Consider the following 22,878-nt stretch of genomic DNA (forward strand, 5'->3'; position numbering starts at 1 on the left):
AAAACTAATTGTCAGCACTAACTTGAATTTTGGAATGTTAGTAAGGCACCCACCCGCACAAGAATTTCCATACTCGTCCTCCCCTTCCCTTTTAATTCAAGGTAGGGCATGCTACTGACTCTAACAATGAGATATTCGCGTTTGTTGGTCAATAGAACAGGGTGGCAACTCACATCCTGTGATGCCAGTGACCCAGTCATCAATATATGACTTCCATTGGGAGAACACACCCCTTGTTTCTGATCAAAGACATGCTACTAAAGGTGGCACTCAATGTCTTAACTTATTGAAGACCCTCGGTATTACTCGTGGAATACTCACCAAGGCACCCATCTATGACTTCTACAACGTTACTAGATGGGAATCACATACAAGGTGACATCTACTAAATGTAGCATTAGATGAGATTAATTATACAACACCCCTTTTCTTCCAAGTACTACAGCTAGACAGAATAATACAACCTCCTTGCCCCAAACTCTGTCGCAACTATGATTTGAGTGCTACCCCAACAAACCTAAGGCAATGAATACATGATACATTTGACAGACTTTCCCACATGCAAAGACATCAAACATGTTGTCGGGAGAAATATCCAAGTCCAAGTGGACAGAGCCACATGTCAAACATCAGGCAGACACCATGTTATACCAACACCTAACGCTAAGAATAGAGAGCACTTTGAAGCCGTTGAATCGATTTCACCTCCTGGAGCTGCTGAATCGAGGTGAATTAGTGTATAAGTGCAGAGCTACTGCTGATATGTCCTGTCTGGGTTCAATCGGCTTTGGCTGGTCCAAGTACCAAAGTCCACAACATTTCCGCAAGTCAAGTTCAGGCCGGAAGAACGTACCAAGCAATGTCCATTGTATGAAGCCGCCGACTTCGACCTTTCGAATAATCCATACTGAGTGCCCAAAAAATAGGTTACATCCAATCAGGACGGATGTCACCTCGTTTACCATACAGTCCCCCGTTTTCTGATAATACATGACTGATACCATTCCCAACACGATAACGGGTCCCGTCCACACGCACTCGCGCACACGGCTATGCTTGCTGCTCTTCTACCAGATATGTCTTTCCCGTCCCTCAAAAGCAAAGTTCAGTGCAACGGCAACAAATAGCGCTGCACACAATACGGTCGGTCCAAATCTGTCGTGGTATTTGATCACTCTGCGTTCTCGGATTGCGCCACAGCGGTATACATAAATGCCAACAGAGTAGATTAGGGAGCAGACGGCAAGTACTGTAAAGGCGGTAGCGGCCAAAAACGAAACCATGTTAGGCTTCGCGCCGAAGTTAAGCAGTGTGGCTGCGATGGTACCGATGTAAATCGAGAATTCGAGCTACGAGGTAAGATGTCAGTCATTCATTCGTAGGGATTGCTCCTAACTTGCAGGAAGTTCAACTCACCCAGCCAAGGAAAGTCCTCTCTGCCGCAAAGTACACCTTTGGCTCGACTCGAACCGGCACATAAATTTTCTTTCCCTTGGGTGCCTTGAACTTGATGTGTTGAAGGTTCTGGCCTCCAAAGAACATTTGATGACGATTGCTCAGCGGTACCAAGGAGCCTCGAGGATGAGGCGACATGGCTTGTAGAGCAGTCCATGCCCTTTGGCCAGCGGTCTTCGTATATTTCTTCGCCAATGCCGAGTAATATGACATGCCGCCGACTCTTCTGGCTTCCTCGAAGGCGTCGGCAGACTCATCTTCGTCGTCGGACTCATAAATGGGGTAATCTTCATCAGCAGCGACGTCTTCGGCCGTCTGATCCTCGAGATCAGCTGTCGCTAGACCCTCAGCCGCGGCAGTCGACGACGCACCATTTGAAGGGCCGGGATGCGGATCAACATCCATTTCTGCCTCGTCATCAGAGTCTAGGTCGTCATCGTCGTCGGACGTAGAGCCACTGGTGGTCACGCGTTCTTTGCTCCGCTTGAGTCCAAAGTCGTATGTGATTGGTTTGCGGATGTCAACGTCCATTTGGGGCATCCAAAACGGTAGCAAGTTGATCCGATCTGGAAATAACGAAGCGACGCCGTGGATGAACTTGGAGAACTTCGGCACGGCTTCCACCAAATGGCTCGAGATCAACTGTCGAACCCATTCCGGCGTCTCCTGCCCGTGTTGAGTTTGAAGCTTCACCTCCAAAATGGCATAAGGGAATCTAACCACGTCGCTATCTGGTAGCTGGGAGAAAGGGTGGTCAATGCCGATGTCCATCCGGCGCCAATTGTTCCCACATCGCTTGACTCCGTCTAAGTTGTCCTCTCGGATCATGGTAAGCTCCGTGTCAAGTGAGATACGGACGCGGGCATCCGCAGGCAGTTGGAACGCCGTTCGGTTGTAAAAGGATCGACACACCGGTACATACCCTTTCTTTAGCACCGAATACTGGACCTCTTGGGCCAGTCTCTCCTGTTCTGCAAGTTGCTGCTCTGTCTTCTTGTTCTCTTTGCGGACTTTTTCGATCATAGCAGCTGGAAGTAGGTCGCCCCGGAGGTACGCGTTGACGTTTTTCTCCTTCATGTTAAAACGTGCCTTCACGGACTGTTCGCCAGTCCAGTCTTCGCGGTGCGTCTTTCTCTCGACGAATATTTCTTCGTTGCGCATGCCTCCATACCACCGAAGTCGAATAGCTTCAGCGCCTTCTGTCTTCTTCAGTCGGCCTTCATACAGATCCCATTTTTCTGGATTGTCATAGTAAATAGATGTAATCGCTGCGTCTGCCGGGTCCTGCTTCTTCTCCGCATTGTAGATCAGAATCGGCAGATGTCGGCCAATGATCAGCTTGAGCTCGGTAACATTATCCGGATGCACCCAGTATTTGGTTGTTTGACGAACGAAGCTGCCCTGACTTCCGCCCGCAGCGCTGTCTCCCGTAGCTGGATTCCCGCGCGTTTTTACGAGGTTGTAAAGCTTGGACAATTTGGCTATCTCGGCATCGTAGTCCTCCTTGTAGAAGGGTTTTGACTTCATATGAGTAACCCAGACGGGCTTGAGCTGCCAGCGGGTTACTTTCTGCGCGAGATTGTCAGTGGTGGTTCCGAGCCAGGGAAGCTATGCGGGATGCTACTGACATCGTGCTTCTTGATGATCTTGGTGAAACCCGTGTAGTTCAACTGGACAAACTTGGAAAGATCATGAACCTCGGCTATGATCATGCTCAATGCCTCCTCCTTTTGAATAAACTCCTCCTCGGTGGGTTCCTGCTCGTCCTCCCTTCGTTGCCTGGCATCCATTCTTCGGACAATATTATTGATTTCCGTCTCTTCTGTTTGGATGACTCGTTGCACCTCGGAGTTCTTGACTCGCTCTATGTTGAAGACCTTCTCGAGCTGCTTGTCAAGCTCTCCCAGGAACCTGGCCTCGTCGTCGTCGGTCCATTGCTTCTTGGGCCTCTTAGGCTCTTTCTTCGAATTGGTCGAGGGTTCGTCAATGGGAGGGCCAGAGGCGGACTTGAGTTGGTTCTTCAAATCTTCATAGTCGATGTAGTACCATTCGTACTCCTTGATCCGACTGGAGCGGAGCTGTTCGCCGAACTTCATGACGATGCACTTCGGAGGGATACCGTGAGGAGTGCAGATCCACGATGTCTTCTTGCTTTTAATGTCTTCAATAATTAGTACGGGCAAACATAGAAAGTCGGGACGGGCTAGCAATCAGAACTGGAAGAGAGAACGAACGGTTGCAATTGAGTGGTTAATTCCGGCTGTTGTTACTGTTGTTGTTGTTGTCGTCATCAACGTTAGTGTTGTGCGTAAAACGCAGAGAGGCCGTGCAAAGTTTAAAGATTATGAACAAAGACGAGTAATTTGTTCAGCCGTATCAAGAGAAACAAACAGCTTGACAATGCAAGTAGCAATAACTGAGAGTGAAGGATTGAAGCTACTCTGTGTCCCACACGGCGAGATTTGGTTGCAGATCCAGCTTAACTTGCAACATTGTCCAATCAAGCTTTCCAAACATGCACGTGTGCTCCCCAGCAACAAGCTGTAACGTCAGGGCCCCCCGAGAGAGCCGTAGGAAAGTAAGTGGGGCGCGGATTGGGGTCGTCCCCTGAGAGTTATAAAGGTTCTCTTTGGAAGTCGCACTGTAATTAGCAGCCTGCAGCTGCATAAGCCTGAGTCTAGCTAATATGATCTTCTGCACTGTAACGACTATATTCCGCACGGATGCTTCCGCCCTGCTAGTATGATAATTTTTGCAGCTACCTAACAAGTAGAATGTCCACGGGGGTCTGGGTGCCACATCGGGACCTGAGCCGTGCCGCTTTAAGCCTGAGCCTGGCCGGAGCTTGGCCTGAGCTTGGCCCCCAATGAACGTATCCAAAAACAGAAGAGCACACATAAAGGAATTATACACAAATGACTTTGGCGTAATGAACCGACTTTTACGGTAAGGATAATTTATGGAGGGTTTCCGTTTATGGCTTGTGGCTCGACATATTTTTGGATTTTCATTTCTTATTAAATTCCGCCGAAGTTACGATCGAGTTAATATTTACGTATTTACTATTTACCATATAATCTTCCGTATTATCCATGGTATTATTAGGTAAATAGACTTGCTTACAGATAGCATTCTCGTCAAGTCTCTACCTAGGTGTACGGTCGCATAGGCCTAGTGGGCAGCCAGTTGGTTATTGCGGCATATAGAAAGCTGAACGGTGATAGAACGCAGCGGCAGCAACAGTGCATTTGTGATATATTGATTCAGTATGAGGCGTATGAGCCACAGGAGTCGTAATCATCTAGCTTGTTGCATTTGCTTAAGAATTGCAGCTCGGTACTCTTCGTGCTGACGATGATCGATTGTGGCAGGAGGTGGGGGCGACTTAAATCGGCTGCCGCTTTTATACAATGAACCTTACAAAGGGCATACAATGTAGGAACAAAGGACAAAAAGAGAAAAGGGCTTGAACGTTGTTTTCCACAGCTATGTTATCAAAGGTATTTGTCAAATGTGCTCAAAGGTACTAAAAATATCACCTCTTATGAGTATATATACAACCTCTCCCCTAAGACTCTCCTCTGCAAAGTGAATAAAAATAATAGAGTGTATAAACGATACCAAGATTTCACCTAATAACCATAGTCCCGAACTTATCCTCATAAAAAACGCATAATACTAACCCTACCTGAACCACACCCGATTGCCACTGTCGATTGATATATACATGAGCATGATGGTCGAAAGTCTGGTGCCAGCCAAAAAATCCTCTGTCCATGGAGTGTGATCCAGCTCTGGTCTGTACTGAGACCATATCCGAGGCGGTGGCCTTGAATAGACTGAGGTGAAACCTCGTTCGGTGGAGACGAGTTAGTAATATCACTGATCAGACCAGACTCTTGTGAGGCGTAAACAGCGATGGCACCAACGTCAGTGAAGACATACTGGCTATTGCTATCGAATGCGAGAGTTCGTGATGCAGAACCCATATCGACTGTTTTCTGCAGCGCGCCCGTGTCGGCCGCCCAGAGCTTGACCGTGTTGTCGTAGGAGCCCGAGGCCACGACCTTGCCGTCGGGGGAGAAGGCCACCGAGGTGACCCGAGAACCATGGCCCTCGAGCGTCTGCTGCAGCGCCCCCGTGTCGGCCGCCCAGAGCTTGACCGTGTCGTCCCACGAGCCCGAGGCCACGAGCCCGAGGCCACGAGCCGGCCGTCGGGCGAGAAGGCCACCGAGGTGACCCAAGAACCATGGCCCTCGAGCGTCTGCTGCAGCGCGCCCGTGTCGGCCGCCCAGAGCTTGACCGTGTCGTCGTAGGAGCTCGAGGCCACGAGCCGGCCGTCGGGCGAGAAGGCCACCGAGGTGACCCGAGAAACATGGCCCTCGAGCGTCTGCTGCAGCGCCCCCGTGTCGGCCGCCCAGAGCTTGACCGTCTCGTCCCACAAGCCCGAGGCCACGAGCCTGCCGTCGGGCGAGAAGGCCACCGACCTGACCCGAGAACCATGGCCCTTGAGCGTCTGCTGCAGCGCGCCCGTGTCGGCCGCCCAGAGCTTGACCGTGTCGTCGTAGGAGCCCGAGGCCACGACCCGGCCGTCGGGGGAGAAGGCCACCGAGGTGACCGTATCGCCATGGCCCTCGAGCGTCTGTAAACAGGCACTCCAATAATCTTCCACCATTGGTTTTCTGATTATCCATTTGGGCTCTTCCCCTCGAAATAAATTCCGTACAATACTACGGTTGGAACTGAAGACCAGTGCCGACACATATACTTGGAGTGGGTTGCCCGTAATCACAACGCTGTGAGATTGGATGAATCGTAGCGCATCATATACTACTTCAGCTAACCCTGCTGCGCTCTCCTTACCCTAAACTCTATTAGATTTCGAAATGGTATATTGCGAGTAAGTACGTACCTTAAGTAAGCGCCGTAGTTTGGACATAGAAGAGACCCCTTTCGGTATATCTCTAAGGAGACTGAGAGACTCTAACCAATGTAGATAACTTTTTTTGAAGAACTTTTGGATTGCGCCACCGTCTTGAACGCATTCTTCGAATTGTAGGTTCGCAGAGCCCCCTTCGGCTAGATGATCGACCCAATAGATACAAGAGTATCGTAAAGGGGATAATGGATCGGGATTTGGAGCCTGAATTTGGTCGACAGAGATGCCGTCCTTACGTAGATAGTATATATCACGTCGAAGGCCCTTGGATAGAGCGTCAGTCGATTTTGAAAAGATGGAGAAGTGTTTCCGGCCGACGCCATTAGGGAAAATTGTATGGGCCGCGTTTGTGACTAGAAAGTCTTTCGCCGACTGATGTACGAAGTAGATGGTGTCTTCTCGGATAGTCAGGAAAGAGCCACATAGTTGCACAATTTCTCTTAGGTACTCAACATTATTAACCTCTTCTGGCCCGTCGAGGAGTATCATCAGCTCTGGGAGACTGACTGGTCGATATGCGACCGATGCAGTTGCAAGAATGTTCCGACATGTTTCGGCGTCCAAAGAATCGTCGATAGACTTCAACATTCGTTTGTACAATAAGTCCAGGCCAGCCGGGAAGCGTCGTAGCTCGTTTGGTAGATGCCGAACTCGAACTTTGGGATCTGCAAGCCGTTGGCAAACCAAAGCTACCCACAAGAAGGTATCATTTGCGTTCGAGGTCAGATATCCTATGATCTCGTCCCGTTTTGTCTCGTCAAAGCTCTTATTACGCTGTAACTCATTCACCTTATGCCCGATATAAATGTTTACAGCAGTAGATATAGAGTCGTGGTTGAGTTCGAGACTGAGCCTCACCTTTCGATCGGCAGTCTCAAGCTGTTCCTCGATGTCTAGCCAATTGCGACTAGTGACTAACCACTTTGCTCGGCCAGCACGAGACTGTTCGACAATCAAATGTAGGAGCCTGGGCAGATCCTTTGAGCACTCATCAAGTGCATCAATTATAAAGAAGAGCTCGTTCGACTCGTGGTTCTGCAGCATGGTATTGAAGATTCTGAGCAATGCGTCCCAAGTATTTCCGTCCTCGAATAGAGCTTTGCCAGCAGTTTTGTAGTCCTCATGAAGGTACTTCAACAACGAGCGATCTTGCGTGACGAGCATGTAGATTAGGCCACGAAGCACGGCCGTTGCGTTGTCCAGGTTCGTGTCTGTGGCTTGACAGAAGAAGTAGGAAACGAGACACTCGGTCGCAGGTAAACCACTCAACTCATTGGCTATACCGCAGAGGAGCATAGTCTTGCCCTTCCCCGGGTCCCCCTTGATCCATAGAAGCCGGCTGCCTTTGTCCGCATGCCATTTTCGGAAGTCTTCGTGTTCAAGAATCCAGCGAGACGAATCTTTCAGTAGCCCTCCCTTTGTCGACTCGATACGGGACTTGTCATCGCGAGGATCAGTTCTTCGCAAATCGACGAGGCATTGATTGAGAGGTTGTAGGGAGCAACCGCGTAGTGTGGTAGGAAGGACAAGCTCAGTTTTTGTTTTGTGTCCTAACTGGATGGCTTGATCCTGGCCTAATATAAGCCTGATCCCGGCAATATATATAGCATCGCCAAGCTGCATGATGGAAAATGCTATATGAGAAAGTTGACCAGGAGCAATCGTTGCATGTCGCTCGTGAAATAGTCGGCAGCCTTCATTAAAGTCATGGAGCGGCCCGGTGCTTGTTTCGGGCCGTAAGTCACCCGTTGCTTCCCGGATTACTCCGCTAGCTACAGCTGCGATCAGGTGGCCCGCTATTCAAGATCTTGGCAAGCACGTGATCAGTCACGTCTGTCCCTTGTTGACGTTCCCACGCCACACTCAATCTCGGGAATTCTCCTTCCTTCTTGACCTTTTCCTCCTCCAAAAAACCAAAAGGCCCAAATGACGCTAAGTGAGGAGCAGATCAGAGTGATTAAGGACTATCCGCTCAATGACTCGCTGAGTCGTTTTTCAACCAACTTATGCGATTTGAAGGCATCCGTTGAATCCTGGCGCTCTGGCATCGCAAGTCTCCTACTTGCCATACTGGGCTCTGCCACAGCACACCGTCTTCCCGCTCCTGATGGCAATGGTAATGTGGCCCTAAGGCTCTTTACCATAAGGGAAAAAGCTCTAGAAGGTACCTCACTCCAGCTCGCACAGTTCCAACCGCTTGTGGACGCTGTCATCGCCAACTCCCCCGATATCGACATCTGGGCCGCCGTCTTTAATCTCATCGCTAATGTCAACCCTTCAACGCCTCCACCCTCCAGCATCGCCCCGACATTCAGAGGAACACCCATCAAGACCAGCTCGAGTCGACTTGCCGACAGCGAAACGCGCGACATTGTCGAACGAGAGCTTTTCGAGGAGATAAAAAACTGCACCTTCCGCAATGTGGGTGGCTTCTGGGACAAGTTCTTCGACCCCAAGAACTGGCGCAAAAAACAGAACGCGATGCTCAAGGGGATATTAACAGCGCACGACGGAAAGAGATGGACGGATTTCCCAACCGTACCTGACGAAAAGCCGGTCTGGGACTGGCTTCGCTCCTTAGAAGAGCACTTCTTGGACAATGCGCCGTACAAGTTGCACACCACTAGAACCGCCAACCAGTTTAAGGAACGGAAAGGTCAGATGGACCTTTTTTTGCAGAAGCCAGCCACAAAAGCCGGCAGCACCTTTTGGTACAAAGACGTTTTTGTTGTTGGGGAACAGAAGAAGTCGTACGACACAAGCAGGTTCAAGGCCGATCTCCTCCAGCTCACTCGTTATGTGCGAGGTGTCTTCGCGGATCAGCCGACGCGCCGATTTGTCCACGCCTTCTCCTTTTGTGCTTCCAAAATAGAGCTTTGGATCTTCGATCGGTCAGGAGCGTACAGCTCGGGTCTATTCGACATTCACGACGAGCCGGATAAGTTTGCGTGCGCTCTTGTTGGCTACGCTACGATGGATGACGACTTGATGGGTCTAGACACATTCATTGAGCGAAGGGGTGAGCATCGCTATGTCACACTGGATGATGTAAGTGGCAAGGATACAAGGGTCAGGCTAGACAAGGCGATGGTCAGGCAGATGGCCATCGTTTGTCGCGGAACGACGTGTTATGAGACCCAAAACAGCCACGTTGCCAAATTCTCATGGGCATCGGATAAGCGGAAGCCCGAGGTGGAACAATTGAACCTGGCACAAGCAATGGGTGTTAAAGGGGTAGCCAGGGTCGTGGCACATCGTCGCATCACTTCTATTGCAGAGATGCGGGAGGGGCTGCTGTTCTCAAAGGCTCACCATTTTCGGGGTGAAGACGTTCACTTTGACGATCCACCATTAGCCACAGCAAGCACGAACACGTCGAGCAAGCGCAAGTCATCGTCCGACCATATCTCCGATGACGCGTCTGGACCCAAGAGGCGGCGGTCCAACAGTCAGAAGTCGAAGCTGGCTACCGAGTTGAATGGTCAGCTGTCGATTGGCAAGACTAAGCCGAGCCTCTATACACCTGGCGAGGACCTGTGGGAGAATAGGATCTACTCCTGCCTCGTTGTCTCGCCAGCTGGCCGTGTCATCAGCGAGTTTAGGACCATCAGGGGAACTGCTGGAGTCTGAACGAGATGCGATCGAAGCACATCGGTCTCTCTACGTCAAGGGCAAGATCCTCCACCGCGACATATCCTCAAACAACATTATTATCACGAAGCCTGAAATGGCAGATGGCTTCAAGGGTATGCTCATCGACCTTGATTTGGCCAAAGTGAGGGACAGTGGCCCTAGTGGGGCACGGCACCAGACCGGCACGATGCAGTTCATGGCGGTAGAGGTGCTCCGCAAGACCGATCATACCTACCGCCACGACCTCGAGTCGTTTTTCTACGTCCTGTTGTGGATGTGCGCGCGCCAATCATGGAATAATGGCTTTGGTGGCGTAGAGAAGCCACCTAAAGAGAGCCTGTTCCGAAAATGGGAGATTGGAAGTTTCAGAGACATAGCCCGAATCAAAGCAGGCGATATGACTGTAGACGGCCTTGAGGTTATAATGGGTGAGTTTCCAAAGGCCTTGGATGACGTTAAAGCCCTCTGTCTTAAGATTAGGAAGATCCTCTTCCCTTTAGACAAGGACGAAAGAATGAGCTTTGGAACTCCTGCAGGAGACCCAGACCAAGTTTACGGGCCCATCATAGCTGCCTACGATGAAGCTATCAGCAAGCTTTAGCTAATATTAGAAACAATTCAAATGAGACGAGAATTGTGTTGCCATATAAAGCGACGCAGGCGGCCAGGTTTAGTGGAAGCTGCTGATTGCGACTTGCAGGAAGCCCTTAATGTATTCAACGTCATCCCGCAAGTGATCTCCTAGTCGTATAGATTCCCTATTAAACGGGAGCTCTGTTTGTAGGCACTAGCTTCGCGCTCTACGATTACGGTCATCTCTTGAAGTGTGCGGGTGTCTTGACCAGCGTTTATATGGATGAGGTGACGTATAACTTCTCCGTGTACGGAGAGGTATAACCTCTTGAGAAGCAATGGAATATGATGGACACTTCGTATTGTTAGACAGTGGATGGCTGTAAAGACTGACTGTGAGAAACTGGAATCTATTGAAGTCTATTTTGGTAACGAGTGACGGGCTTTTCAGCCCTACTTCATTGAAATAAACACCGGACGAGCTCGTGACTTGTACGCCGTATAACAAAGGATAGACATCCCCATGAAGCATGTATCCTAAATTTAGGCCTCGAAAATGAACCCCCCTGTAGCGGCTTGGTTGGTCTCTATCCACTTCCAGCCTGCGGCTGATGCTGAACATGTATGCTGGCCGATATCGTACAGCGAGTTAGTCTCTAACGACCAAAGGTCGAAAACAAACACCGCGTCCTCCCATGCGTTTTTCCTTTTTGGGTTTCGGTCCGCGATGTCTCCCAAGACGCTGGCTTCTCGTTTCACTCCCGAGGTGGCCACCAACAATTCTTTAGGTATGCGGTGTAGGTCATGCATGTGGCAGACGAAGGCGTGTTCTTGGTCAAACTTCTCGACACAGCGCGCGTCTGGGCATGTCTCCTTTCGCCATCGCAATCCGTGGAGTTTCACCTCAGACTCCCACTCGTCCTTTGTGCAGAACTGATGGAGACGGATGGCCGCCGGGAGCGACTTGTCCCATAAGCAGTACGGACAATAGCCCGGCAAAAATGTGCTCTCGATTTTCTCGTAAGCCATCTCCACGGGAAGGTGGTCTTGGGTCAAGTGAGATTGGCAATGCCGCTCCCAGTCTTCCGAGTCGTACAGCCATTGGTTACAAAAGAAGCAAAACTCGGCGAACGGCTGTGCGTTCTTCGTGCATCGGTAAACGTGCAATTGGCTTATATCCTTTTAGTGATTACACATAGAACGTTGGACGTTACACTCACCTCAAATTCTTCCTACAAGGGCATTGATCGAGTCCCGGGCGGTTGACTTCTGATGTGCTTTCATAGAGAGCGAGTATGGCCCGCAGTGCATCTCTCCCGTCCGGATTGCGGAGTCTCGTTGATACAGGTAGAAGATCCGCCAATTGTCGACGCGCCGGAAGGATTGGCCTGAGTCGTGAGAACGGGTGGCTGACCCCTCGACAGATGTATCCCTCCGACCCGGCGACAGCTCCTGAGGAAGTCTCGGCCCAGAACTTCTTGAGTCTTTTATCCTCGAGGCCTTTACAGTCCCTCCTCAGCTTAACGCCTCGGTGAAGGATGCCACAGTCAGATTCTTCTGGCGATATACTTTCCTCTTTCACCTCCAGGCTCATTGCACGCAACCCATCCTTACTTTTCGTACCTTTTGACGGTAGGGAGTCCTGAAGCTCGGCCTTGATAGTCATATATTCACTCGTCTTCGTCAGTTCCTCGAACAGCGCTAGGGGTAGGCTTTGCCACAAGGCCGGTTGCCATTCTACGTCAAGCTCACGAAAGTGTCTGGCGATATTCTCCAAACGGACCTGTTTCCGTAAGAACGCGGCTTGGCCGTCAATACCCGGGTTCGTGCCCGCATAGTGCTTCTGGTGAATCGCGTTGTTCTCTTGGCCAGCGAACACCTGTCTCTGGGAATCTGAGTAGTTCGGAATTTCATCTAAGGGGATCGGTCAGCTTAGCCATGGACGTTCGCGCCATCCAGCATACCGATATTCGTGAGACCTTCTCTCCGGTAATCATGCTGGCTTGGGGGGTTTGGAAACCCAGATCTGATTCCCGTTTCTCGCAGGGCTTTGCTGTAGTCATGAGCCGTCCATATCCTCCCTCCCGCACCGGTAAAGATCGGTTTATCCACTACGCTCAGGTCCCACGGGATAGACCGTCTCTCTTCTTTGGGTCCTAGCTTGCGGTCTAAAAGCTTCATCAAGCCGTCTTCTCCTTTATAGTCCCGTAAGGCCCCAGTTGCGCAGAAAATGGGTAAATAGAAGAGAAAAGGGTTGAGGTAAAGCGGCTGAGGATTCCAGAAGCCGCCTTCGTGAAAGGAGCGCCCAGAGGTCTACCCGCACGCGTGGGCGAGCGTAGATTTTCCAGTCCAGAGTCCAAAGAAACTCGCCAGTCCAGGTGAACACCGTCTCGCTGGCGTGTTTCCGTTTCCCGGAGTCCGGCACCAGATTCAGAGCTTCACCTATCTCTCCGTCTGGGTGCAACGCCTGCCTATGGTCAGTGATCTATTTCTTGCGGAGTGCTCTCGGAACGAACATTTGTGACTGATGTTATATGGTTTTCCGGAATGGGCCCCCGCGATCTTCGGTATCCCCCGGTGAAATCCTTCCAGTAGGAGCGTATTCCAGTGTAGGGAAGAGTGTCTTCAGGCGCCATGCCTTCTCTCATTGCCAGTCCTAAGCGGTAGATGAACTCCTTAAGGTCACCTAGTTTCTTCACGCTTGGTGGAATTTCCGATTCCTCAAGACTCAATTCACCCTTGATATGGAGCGTCCGATTGTTTTCAAGCCTGAGTTCGACACTTGGATGGTTAGAATGTGTGAGCAGAAGCGATGTCAGATACGAACAAGTCATCCCAGTTTTGAAGTTGACGCTCATAGTTACTATCTGTGCACTTCGCCACAACCTTAGGTACGGGTTTATCGTTCACGAGATTCGATTCGATCTCCGCGCCCGCTGTCTTCTTCATGTAGTTTTTCCTGGGTCGTCCTTTCCGGGCTGCCGGCTTCATTTTTGTATATCACGACGCAACTTGTAATAATCCAAGACGGATCGTTATGGTGAAAGGGAAAGAAAGGTGAAGCTTCTAGATAGAGAAGGGGGGGGGGGGAGGGAGATGGAACGGAATGAGGGGCTGATAAAGTGAAGGCAGACAAAGTGGAAGGGAAATGGCATTGGTTGGTCGTAGAGAGGCTGCGTAAAAAAGGGTCAGCCCCTTATATATCACGCCCCGGTTCCCTATAAATATAACACCCTAGCTATCCACAAGTACGTCAGCCCGCGGTCCGATTCCAGACATCAGTCACGCAGGAGTCAAACCAATTAGGACGTCGTTTAGACGTGGCCTCTTGGCAAAACTCTACTGCAGAATTCGTAGATAGTACTAAAATAACGAATGAAAGTATCCCATGTATTCTTCGTCCCGTAGGTGGGCCGACACCTCGATGCTGGCCCCAGTGATAACCTCGACGCAGTCCAAGAGGCGGGCGAACTGATGTTCTGACGCGCTACCGCGGCGTGGTGGAGCTTGTACTCTACCTTCGTCCGGCATGACTGCAGGTTTTGAGGAAAGGAGGCGGGTGGAAAACTGCTCCACACCAGCAGAGCCCTGCTGAGAGCCTCGTGCAGCTTGAACCATCAGAGAACGATTCGCCAGTCATAAGTTTCTAGTCTTATTCTAGATCACTGCTAATAAGACTTAAGGCATCATGTTCTGTAGGAGCTATTATCGTCTCCTCGCTTTTTCTTTACTAGATATTCGAGGTCTCCTCCTACATCTACACACTCTTAGTATCGGCAACTCTGGCGGCGCTATGGTTTCATCTTCCCTCGACTCCAATCCACACAAGACCCCATTTGTACCTTCTGCTTTGCTCAATCCTCTTCGTTTTCACCAAGCTCTTCAGACTCTTAAATATTCTGTACCTGAACATGTCGGGTAGGCGCCAAAGCATAGCCACTGTCCAGAAATACGGCGATAGGGTAGAGATTCACGTACGGATGGCACGGCCACTCAAGTTCCAGGTAGGACAGTTCGTTTATCTCAGCTTATAGGACCTATCGGATCTTTCGGCCTTTGAGTCCCATCCGTTTCAAATCTGTTGGGAATATACGGACCATAATGCTCAACAAGTGATCGTGCTACTTGCTCAAGCCCGACGAGGTTTTTCAAGAAGGCTTCTCATGGCTAAACGACATGAGTTTTGGGTATTAATTAAGGGTCCTTATGGCAGGACCCTATCCCTTGGCCAGTATAGGACGATTTTGCTCTTTGCGACTGATATGGGTATTACAGGGCAGCTACCATATATCAGGAAGCTATTGGAACAGTATCGACAATAAAAAACTAAAACGCGAAGAATCGCTCTATTCTGGGAGCTGGAGGCCGAAGGTGAACGTTCCTGCCCACCACCCCCGACGTATACTAAGCCTCTAGATTATCGGTATTGGGTGAAACCTTGGATGGACGAGATGCTCCAACTGGACGTGGATTATGTGAACATCGTAAAATCCTCTTTTCGACGACTACTGATATCTTGCCGATCCTTAATATGCAACTATATATCCGGGGGCATTACCTATCTGTAAAGACGGCGAAAGGTAACGTGGTTCAACTTGGAGAGCACGGTCTTATCACGTTAAATTATAAAGTGATACGTCCCAATATGCTCGTCTCTTCAGAGATGAAAACTCGGAATGGGGTAGCGCTAATTTCCTGTATGTTTGGCGTTTCAGTTCTTTGATACCTTTTATCACTAACTGCATCAGTATGCACTAACCCGGCGACAACCCGAGCCATACTAAGAATGAATATCGTACATCATAATAGCCAGGCTAAGGGGGAAATAGATGGAGCAAAGGATATCCAACAACAAGAAGACCAGGATATTTGGCAAAAAGACGTTTATATTAGGGTATCGGATTTTCAGCCTTGGGCTCTGACCTGAGGAAAACTGGTTACTCGGATTTGGAAATTTTGGTCATTTACGGTTCGCTATCTGGCAGAGTAGATCTCCGTCCTTGCAGTCTTTTCACTTCTTCTTTTTCTCTTTTTTGAGGAATTTACAATCATTTAGAATAACCCGCAAACTGATATCCTTTGTAGATGTATTAGTCCTTGGCATAGGTACAGTCAAAGGACCACCAGTCACTTTACGGCAGATTTGCCAATAGAGGAGCACAGAGGACTGCCGTAGAGGAAATTACAAATAAGACAAACAAGATACATAACGAGGCTGGAGAGATCTTACATGATGATAAAGGTGAATTGTTCAATATAAGGAAAGAACATAATGCCCAAGAACCATACAAGAAATATGAATTGCATAGGTAATATCAGATCACAAAATATACTAATACGCCACGTGCTCCTTTCACTATCACTATTACCTAGGGTAATTTAATTGTCCAATATGTCCGCCCAGATTTGGGACTTTGCCAGTAAAAGCATCGAGCACCGCCACCAAGTCCTTGCTCTACCCAGGCTTACCGATCAGTTTTAACTTCTTGTTTCTGCAGATTCTTAAAGCAGATGCGAGTTTTGCATCGATAGGTTTCTACCCAGAGAGACTCGCCTGCTTCAGTTTGTTGAGAGCTTGTGCCGGGTAGAGATTCATCTTCGGCCCTCCCGAATGTGTTAGGAGGCACTCTACTTTTCCCTGATTGGCCCTGCCTTGGCGCTGCATCTCCAGATTCACTTCTTCGCAAGCCGACCTGGTACTCCGCAAGGCAGTTCTCAACAGCTCAGCTGCTTCTGGCGTGTCCGTCAAGAGGAGAAACTGCGATTGCGTAGCGGGCAACTCTTGCTTGGGCTCCTTCACCGTCTCAGGGCGTACCATCGTGATTGGGGAGAGAATACGCACCATATTGCTCTGCTTAATCCTTACGGACGTTCAAGGTGATACGTTGGAGAACTGTCCTATCAGGAAACGATGGCAAGTTTTATGGTCAAGACGCTGGAAAAGCCTTGATTCTGTTTTCTTCTGGAGGCCGTGACTAGACGATGTCCGTTTCTGTACAGCAGCCCCGTACGGCGAGACGATGTCTGTTTCCGTACAGCAACCCCGTACGGGGAGACGACGTCCGCCTCTGTACAGCAATTCTGTAAAGGGACGATATTCTCAATATAAATATCCGCAAGACGAAGAGAAGGCAACGAGCACAGCGCCAGATCTCATCATCGCAATCATGTCTGGCAGTTTGTATCCCCAGCTGCCGGACGTCTCGGACATTTCGGACGATCCCAAGTCACCAAGCAGTTCGGTCCCTCCCAAATCTCAGTCCAAACGTAGATGGGAGGAGGACGCACCATCAGACAAGGATGGGATTCCGCAGCTGACAGACAAACCTCGCGAAGAAACGGAGAAACCGAACGAGCCACCAAGTCAAACCTATAACCATGGCAAAGGCTCAAAGACCGTCCAGAAGCCCCTTGCCGACTGCAGTCCGGATTTCCGTTTTGCCCTAGAACAGACGACCGAATCGGAAGTACGCCAATTGCGATCAACCTTGCGTGAATTCACTCCAACAGAGGTTCAAGAATTTATTGACAAGGAGAAAAAGACTGAACACACCCGTCACACCCTCTTTGATCGCGTATACCAACAACTCAGTGGAATAAGGAGACTCAAGTCCGGCTCTGAGCCTACCCAGGAAGAAAATAACAACATCACCAAAGAGATCGAGTCTTACGTTGATGCTATTATGGACTCTATTGGGGATGCAATCGTCAAGGCCATGGACGACGACCGGAATCAACGGAAGCAGAAAGCGCTGAACTATCTGCATGCCCACCCCTTCCCAACGCCCACTCCCGACCAACTTAAAGCTAAGGCCCAAGGTGAATGGGACGAAATGCGAGCCAAAAATTTAAAGGAGTCCATTGCCGGCTGGGATCCAGATCTCCGTTCAGCCGTGGAGAAGGCGTCTGGGATAGAAACAGCCAAACGACGATTGGATTGGGAGGGAATTGAACGATCTGGCATTGGGACGACGGTTAGTTGCATGCTATCGTCGGAGAGCCACCGGGATGAATGGTATAACCTAGTGGTCGAAGCACTCAAAGAGATAAGTCAAATTCCGGTTCTGAGCCCACCGATGAAGAGGTGAGAGAGCAGGTCATGTCGCACAGCGGTTCTATCGCAAGCTACTTCGGAGACGCAATCACCAAGGTCTTAGAAGACGACAAGAAAAAGTCCGAGGGCCTTCATACTCCTCAACAGAAGCGGAAGGCGGTGAATCGCGTTCTCAAACTGATGAAGCAGAATGCTTCATTCTACAAGCTGCTTGGTGTAAAGCCGAGTGCCATCGAAGCAGAGATCAAAAAAGCCCAGAACAATATCGTGATTACACTTCATCCAGACCAGAACAAGGACGAAGCTGCGGAGGAATGTAGTAAAGGTACGTCACAAATCATGGTTTGAATCTACACAACTGAACAAGAACAAGTCATCAACGGCGCGGCGCAGACCCTTTGCGACGAGCGGAAGAGTAACCAATACGACACTTTTCTCAAGAATAACCCTCCTCCCGACGATGCGGATACCTTCGACGAGGAATTTGATCCCGGAGCGTTCGATGATGGTGATGATGACAGCGACGACGCAATGGACGATGACGACGATCCAGACAGCGAAGAGGACGAGGAAGCCAACTACCCACGTCCCTCAAAGCAAGTCCAGAAAGCGCATGCCGCTATAGGCGACAGGATCATTAAACCATTCTTTAGGGAGTTCGACGGCCCTATCAAAGTAGCCCAGCTCGCCAGGGCTCTATCTCGACATGATCAGACCATCCAGGACGACAATCAAAAAAATAAACGACCTGATCTTGACTTGTTCATAGTGCCCCCTAAGAAGCTGCTAGCTTGTCAATACAGACAGCGAACAATTGTTGAGTATTACAAAGGCGGGTTGACCAAACCTGAACGGGTGCAGAAGGACCTACAGTCGCTGCAGGATTACTTCGTGAAGACTCGAAGGCGAGGTCTTTACCAATGGCCAGAGGCGTGGACTGAGCTTCTCATGAAGCCTTTGCGGAAGCGACTCGGTGACCTAGGGCTGCCCAACGAGCAAGCTGAGACGAAACCAACCACGGAGAAGCCCGAGCAAGCTAAATCCAGTCAACCCCGGTCGGCTCAAGGGAATTCCACCAAGGGGTCGACTTCAGAGGACACAGAGATGCCAGATGCCGCCGCCAATGACGGGCCGCCGCCTCAAGAAACACCAGTCCAGCAAAAAGAACTAAGGGACTTGGCCTATTCGTATCCCCTCCGAGGTAGAGGCGGCTTTTTCAGCTTTAAACTGTTCGTCGAGGTTGAAGGGCCTAATCCGCTCAAGGTGAAGCGGTCCGACGAGGTCGATGATGATCAAATACTGGGATGCCGCAGATCGCAGAGTTTACACAACATTAAGAAAAAAGAGATGATGTACCGTATGCTTAAGGAGACAGACTTCGTACGGATCAAAGGCGTGACGTGGTTGCCGGAGACCGGGACTGACGAGCGGACATGCTGGACTTGGGTCTGGGTCGAGATACGGAATGTTTCTGACCACGAACGAGCCCATTATGAGCCGGTCGGCCCTGCGCGACTGGCTTACCAAGAAAATGGCCGATAAGAAGATCGATGAGTTCGTGGTCGCGAAGAGAATCATTCCACCCTTTATCATTAACCAAACAATCTGCAGGTCTTCATGATGCGTACAAGCCAGCCAGCTCCTGTAGATCTGAGAGCGGAAGGTTCCGATGAGGAAAACGGTCATTGAGCCAATGGCCTTCATCGTTGTGGAGCAGATGTAAATCTACAACTGCCTTGAGAGGACTAGCGCGAACGTCCTGTTAGCCCTGTGGTCCTACCTGGATAGCTTTACGCCAGCCCCCAGCTACTAGAACTCCCGCCGCTGATCACCTCAATGAATCTATCCTCGCGCTCACCACGCAACACCTCCAGCTCCGCAGGCGCAACACGATAGAGCTGACTTCGAGCACTCCAAATGACACAGGCGATGACGAATTAATGATGGTATTAGGCGCGCACAAAGCGAACCAGGTGAAGTTGTTCCTGAGAGACATCCGTGCCTGCAATAACGAAAAGTAGAGATACGAGTTATGTTTGGAGAAGCGCGATCAGCTGCTTGACACAAAAAGCCTCTTATAGACCGAATTTGCTTTTTATGAGCCAACGTTTGCCGAGTCGATTATATACAAGGCCTCCAAGAAACTGGATGTTAGATGGCAAGAGTTTGCTAATAGCGCGGTCGAGGGATTTAAGAATTGACTTGGAATTTACAAAGAGCTGAAAAAGGCGGCGAAATATTGGGGAGAGGACTTGATCCGCCACTATGCCGTCGGAGAGCGAGGCATCAATTTCGCTATACAATTCGCCGCCACAGCACGTTAACACCGGGACTGGAAGACCGAAGCATTGCCCAGATTGCAACAACTGGTATGTCGACGCATCTGGTTGATAGCGCACGGGAGACATACCTTCTCTTACCCCATCGAACGGATTGATTTGACCAATGCGAGGGCATAGAAAGCCAACGGTCCTTTTACGAAACAGAACGACCCCGAAAGCGTACAACTTCCCTTCGCACTACTGAGTACAGAACAACTACCAGACGGCTACTACTTCGACAAATATCAGCTTATTGTCCCAAAAGATTTTGCCAGCCCAGGTTCCGGCGGTGGCAGTGGTACTGGCATCCCGGATATTCACACCGATGACACGAGCTCCTCAAGCTCCAATACAGAGGAAAAAATGAGGGCAGGAGATACCGATATCATAACCAATGCCTCAAGCGACACAAGCTTAGATGCTCCAGAGGGTGCCCCAGAGTCAATCCGCCCAATCGCAAACAACGCCACTACCAAGGCTTCTCGTGGCAAAGTTGCTGCTACGCTTGAAGATGCAAGCAAGGATGAACCGGACGGCCAAGATTCGAATCCCACTATAACCATTGGCCCATCAGAAGACGGGTGTGCCGCTTCGGTCGATACTGTACGGCGGAGGAACCTTCGGGAGTCGGCGAAAATTAACAACCAGCAGGCAGGGACGAGAGCAACAAAAAGGCCATCATCGCTACCGAAGAGAGGCAGTAGGACTGACAGTAACCTCGAAGGCCTTGCTAGGCAGAAAGATCAGGTTATTCCATCCTCAGTACGATATGGATTGGATATGAAAGGACTGAAAACCCTTACCAGCAAGCTGCCAGGTATAAACGCGAGTGATCCAACGAGATCAATAAAGATCCCCGTAGTTCGTTCAAAACGAAAGCGTGCGACCTCGTTACCGCCAGACCTCCCGCAGCTCATTTGGTCCAAAAAAAGCAGGTAGCCCGTCTAGCAGTGTGTCCTGATGCTGGCTTGGCACGTGGGCATGAACGCAGCGCACGTCCTGTGTGCGACTGGGACTCTGATGAGGCATATCTTGCTCAAACCATCTTCGAAACGTGTCAGAAAGCCGCAAAAGAGTCGGCCAGCCGGGGCTGTCAAACCGCCAAAATCCTACTTCCAGTCTTGCAAAGCTGCCAGCACCCTACTATAGACGAAAAAAATGGGGCTATCGAAATGCATATCTTAGATGGACACGAAGCCGAGGCTCTACTTGATAATATGACTCCAGATGTGCCTATTATTACGGACCGACAGCATTACTTTCCGTAAAAAACCCCAGCCAGGCCAATTCCCGAATTTTTTGATCGGATGGGGGATCATGATCGGATGGTCTCTATCTAGATACCCTCTCTTAAAGCTGACGAATGCTCGTATGGGCTCCGTAGCATCCGACAAGTCCACAAGCGCTTTCTCGCCGCAGAGCAATCCAATGACCCGTAGAATATCCTCAACTGCAATTGTCCGCTGCCTTTTACATTACCCGACTTTTTAATAGGGTCAAATTGCCAGCTTTTGGCTCGGGTATATGACAAGGTGCTGGGTGGAGACAGCCGAGAGGGTTATGGCAAGTAGAGAAGATTGGGCTGAATAGAGAGAGATTGAGTATTAAGCGCTTTTATCCAAAGGAGGACACTATACAGCGGCTTATATGGACAGCCATAGACTGAGCACATGGATCACCATTCAGGAAGGTTTATTCGGCTTCGCCTGGATATCTCGTCCAACTAATGAACAACATAGAAAATAGACAGAAAATATCGAGGATTACGATAAGGGTCAACAATGGCGTTATTAGGTCCTAAAGCCTGGGTAGACAATCTTTTTTCCTTCTGGCACGATTTATATCGTCTTCCAGACTCGGCAGACACAAACACTTGCCCTTGGGGTTCATATCCTTTAGTAGACTGGCATTAATCGGTGGATGGATGTGGTTAGCAAGCAGGTCGAAGCTCCGGACAGTACCAATAAGGATATGGAGGACGCTTGGAAGTGGATCCCGGTACTCGAAGAGCTTGTTCGAAAAAGGCTGGAACGCGTCGGCTCTACGGATTGAGGGTCCAGCGTATGTCGTAATCCGCTCGAGAGCGAAAGCGACTGCATACAGCTGACACAGCTGACATTACGGCACCATTACAATGACTCGAGCGACTGGTATTTCAAATCAAAACGCAAGGAAAGGTGTCTATTGAAGAAGAAGCCCAAGCCCGACGTAAATGCGCTTTTTGAAGTATTTCCAGAAAGGACGGTCGGTCAGGGCTGATTTGGACCACCAGGGGACAAGCCTTTTGGAGATGGGTATTTACACCGATCACTTCCGCACTGGCAGCCTCCATCTCTAAGGGGCGGATATCTATAATCAACTTCCAGTGGGTCGTCTTTGCAGATAGTCTTCGTGGCTACTAAACGGATACGTTCACGCCCCAACACAGTCCATATCTCTGCGCGGCAGTTGGAATCACAAGAGTGATTAATGAATTTGGAAAGGCAATCCATATCCTTAGGATCGATCGCACCGTCCCGAGTCTTGAACAAGTAGAAATTCTAATAAAAGATTCAGCGGTCGTTAGATTAAGTAAGTGGCGTATAACCCATGGAAACGATACTCACTTCGTCATTCTTGTACGCCTCTCGACGCCGTTTAAGCTCGAGGCGTTCGACATATTCACCACAGTACTCGAGTATGAAGTCGCCCTCCACGAAGTTTCGGTTAACTTTCAGGCCCAGTCCTTTGGAAAAATCATGGTAAACCCTAACGACTACCGGCTCTATAGCCGCTCTGGTTATCTCCCGGTTGCCGCAATCTCGATTGTCACAGATTTCATCGTTACACTCGATACTAAGAGCCCGATTCCTACAATTATAAAGGCATCTGTCCTGCGGAGAACATCCACACCTATCTCTGTA

At 49.8% G+C, this 22,878-nt stretch overlaps 7 protein-coding genes across 7 annotated transcripts; 3 read left to right on the top strand and 4 right to left on the bottom strand.

The window, feature by feature from the left end:
• Positions 1-1,067: 1,067 nt before the first annotated feature.
• On the bottom strand, positions 1,068-3,551 carry BCR38DRAFT_354631 (vacuolar transporter chaperone 4; the record flags this gene model as incomplete). The annotated part of the gene is made up of 3 exons (XM_040856892.1): positions 1,068-1,349; positions 1,417-3,024; positions 3,084-3,551. The coding sequence occupies 3 exons, from the start codon at positions 3,549-3,551 to the stop codon at positions 1,068-1,070; spliced, it is 2,358 nt and encodes a 785-aa protein (XP_040710727.1).
• Positions 3,552-5,080: 1,529 nt separating this feature from the next.
• BCR38DRAFT_501826 (uncharacterized protein) lies at positions 5,081-8,017 on the bottom strand (the record flags this gene model as incomplete). Its single annotated transcript, XM_040864851.1, has 2 exons — positions 5,081-6,319; positions 6,368-8,017. The coding sequence occupies 2 exons, from the start codon at positions 8,015-8,017 to the stop codon at positions 5,342-5,344; spliced, it is 2,628 nt and encodes an 875-aa protein (XP_040710728.1). The 3' UTR covers positions 5,081-5,341.
• A 271-nt stretch (positions 8,018-8,288) lies between these two features.
• BCR38DRAFT_478237 (serine/threonine-protein kinase Sgk2) lies at positions 8,289-10,628 on the top strand (the record flags this gene model as incomplete). Its single annotated transcript, XM_040863100.1, has 2 exons — positions 8,289-9,875; positions 9,943-10,628. Exons 1-2 carry the CDS (start codon positions 8,321-8,323, stop codon positions 10,626-10,628), a joined length of 2,241 nt encoding a protein of 746 aa, XP_040710729.1. The 5' UTR covers positions 8,289-8,320.
• Positions 10,629-11,143: 515 nt separating this feature from the next.
• On the bottom strand, positions 11,144-13,591 carry BCR38DRAFT_489986 (uncharacterized protein; the record flags this gene model as incomplete). Its single annotated transcript, XM_040864466.1, has 6 exons — positions 11,144-11,771; positions 11,821-12,514; positions 12,565-12,868; positions 12,924-13,067; positions 13,117-13,381; positions 13,428-13,591. 6 exons carry the CDS (start codon positions 13,589-13,591, stop codon positions 11,144-11,146), a joined length of 2,199 nt encoding a protein of 732 aa, XP_040710730.1.
• A 3,176-nt stretch (positions 13,592-16,767) lies between these two features.
• On the top strand, positions 16,768-19,251 carry BCR38DRAFT_527971 (uncharacterized protein; the record flags this gene model as incomplete). Its single annotated transcript, XM_040865410.1, has 3 exons — positions 16,768-17,574; positions 17,652-17,979; positions 18,028-19,251. The coding sequence occupies 3 exons, from the start codon at positions 16,768-16,770 to the stop codon at positions 19,194-19,196; spliced, it is 2,304 nt and encodes a 767-aa protein (XP_040710731.1). The 3' UTR covers positions 19,197-19,251.
• Positions 19,252-19,919: 668 nt separating this feature from the next.
• On the top strand, positions 19,920-20,808 carry BCR38DRAFT_413879 (uncharacterized protein; the record flags this gene model as incomplete). Its single annotated transcript, XM_040858878.1, has 3 exons — positions 19,920-20,023; positions 20,155-20,737; positions 20,782-20,808. 3 exons carry the CDS (start codon positions 19,920-19,922, stop codon positions 20,806-20,808), a joined length of 714 nt encoding a protein of 237 aa, XP_040710732.1.
• Positions 20,809-21,897: 1,089 nt separating this feature from the next.
• On the bottom strand, positions 21,898-22,692 carry BCR38DRAFT_449237 (uncharacterized protein). Its single transcript, XM_040861274.1, has one exon. The coding sequence runs from the start codon at positions 22,465-22,467 to the stop codon at positions 22,225-22,227; it is 243 nt and encodes an 80-aa protein (XP_040710733.1). The 5' UTR covers positions 22,468-22,692; the 3' UTR covers positions 21,898-22,224.
• Positions 22,693-22,878: the final 186 nt, after the last annotated feature.

Source organism: Pseudomassariella vexata, assembly GCF_002105095.1.
Source record: "Pseudomassariella vexata strain CBS 129021 chromosome Unknown BCR38scaffold_19, whole genome shotgun sequence".
Taxonomy (NCBI): Eukaryota; Fungi; Ascomycota; class Sordariomycetes; order Amphisphaeriales; family Pseudomassariaceae; genus Pseudomassariella; species Pseudomassariella vexata.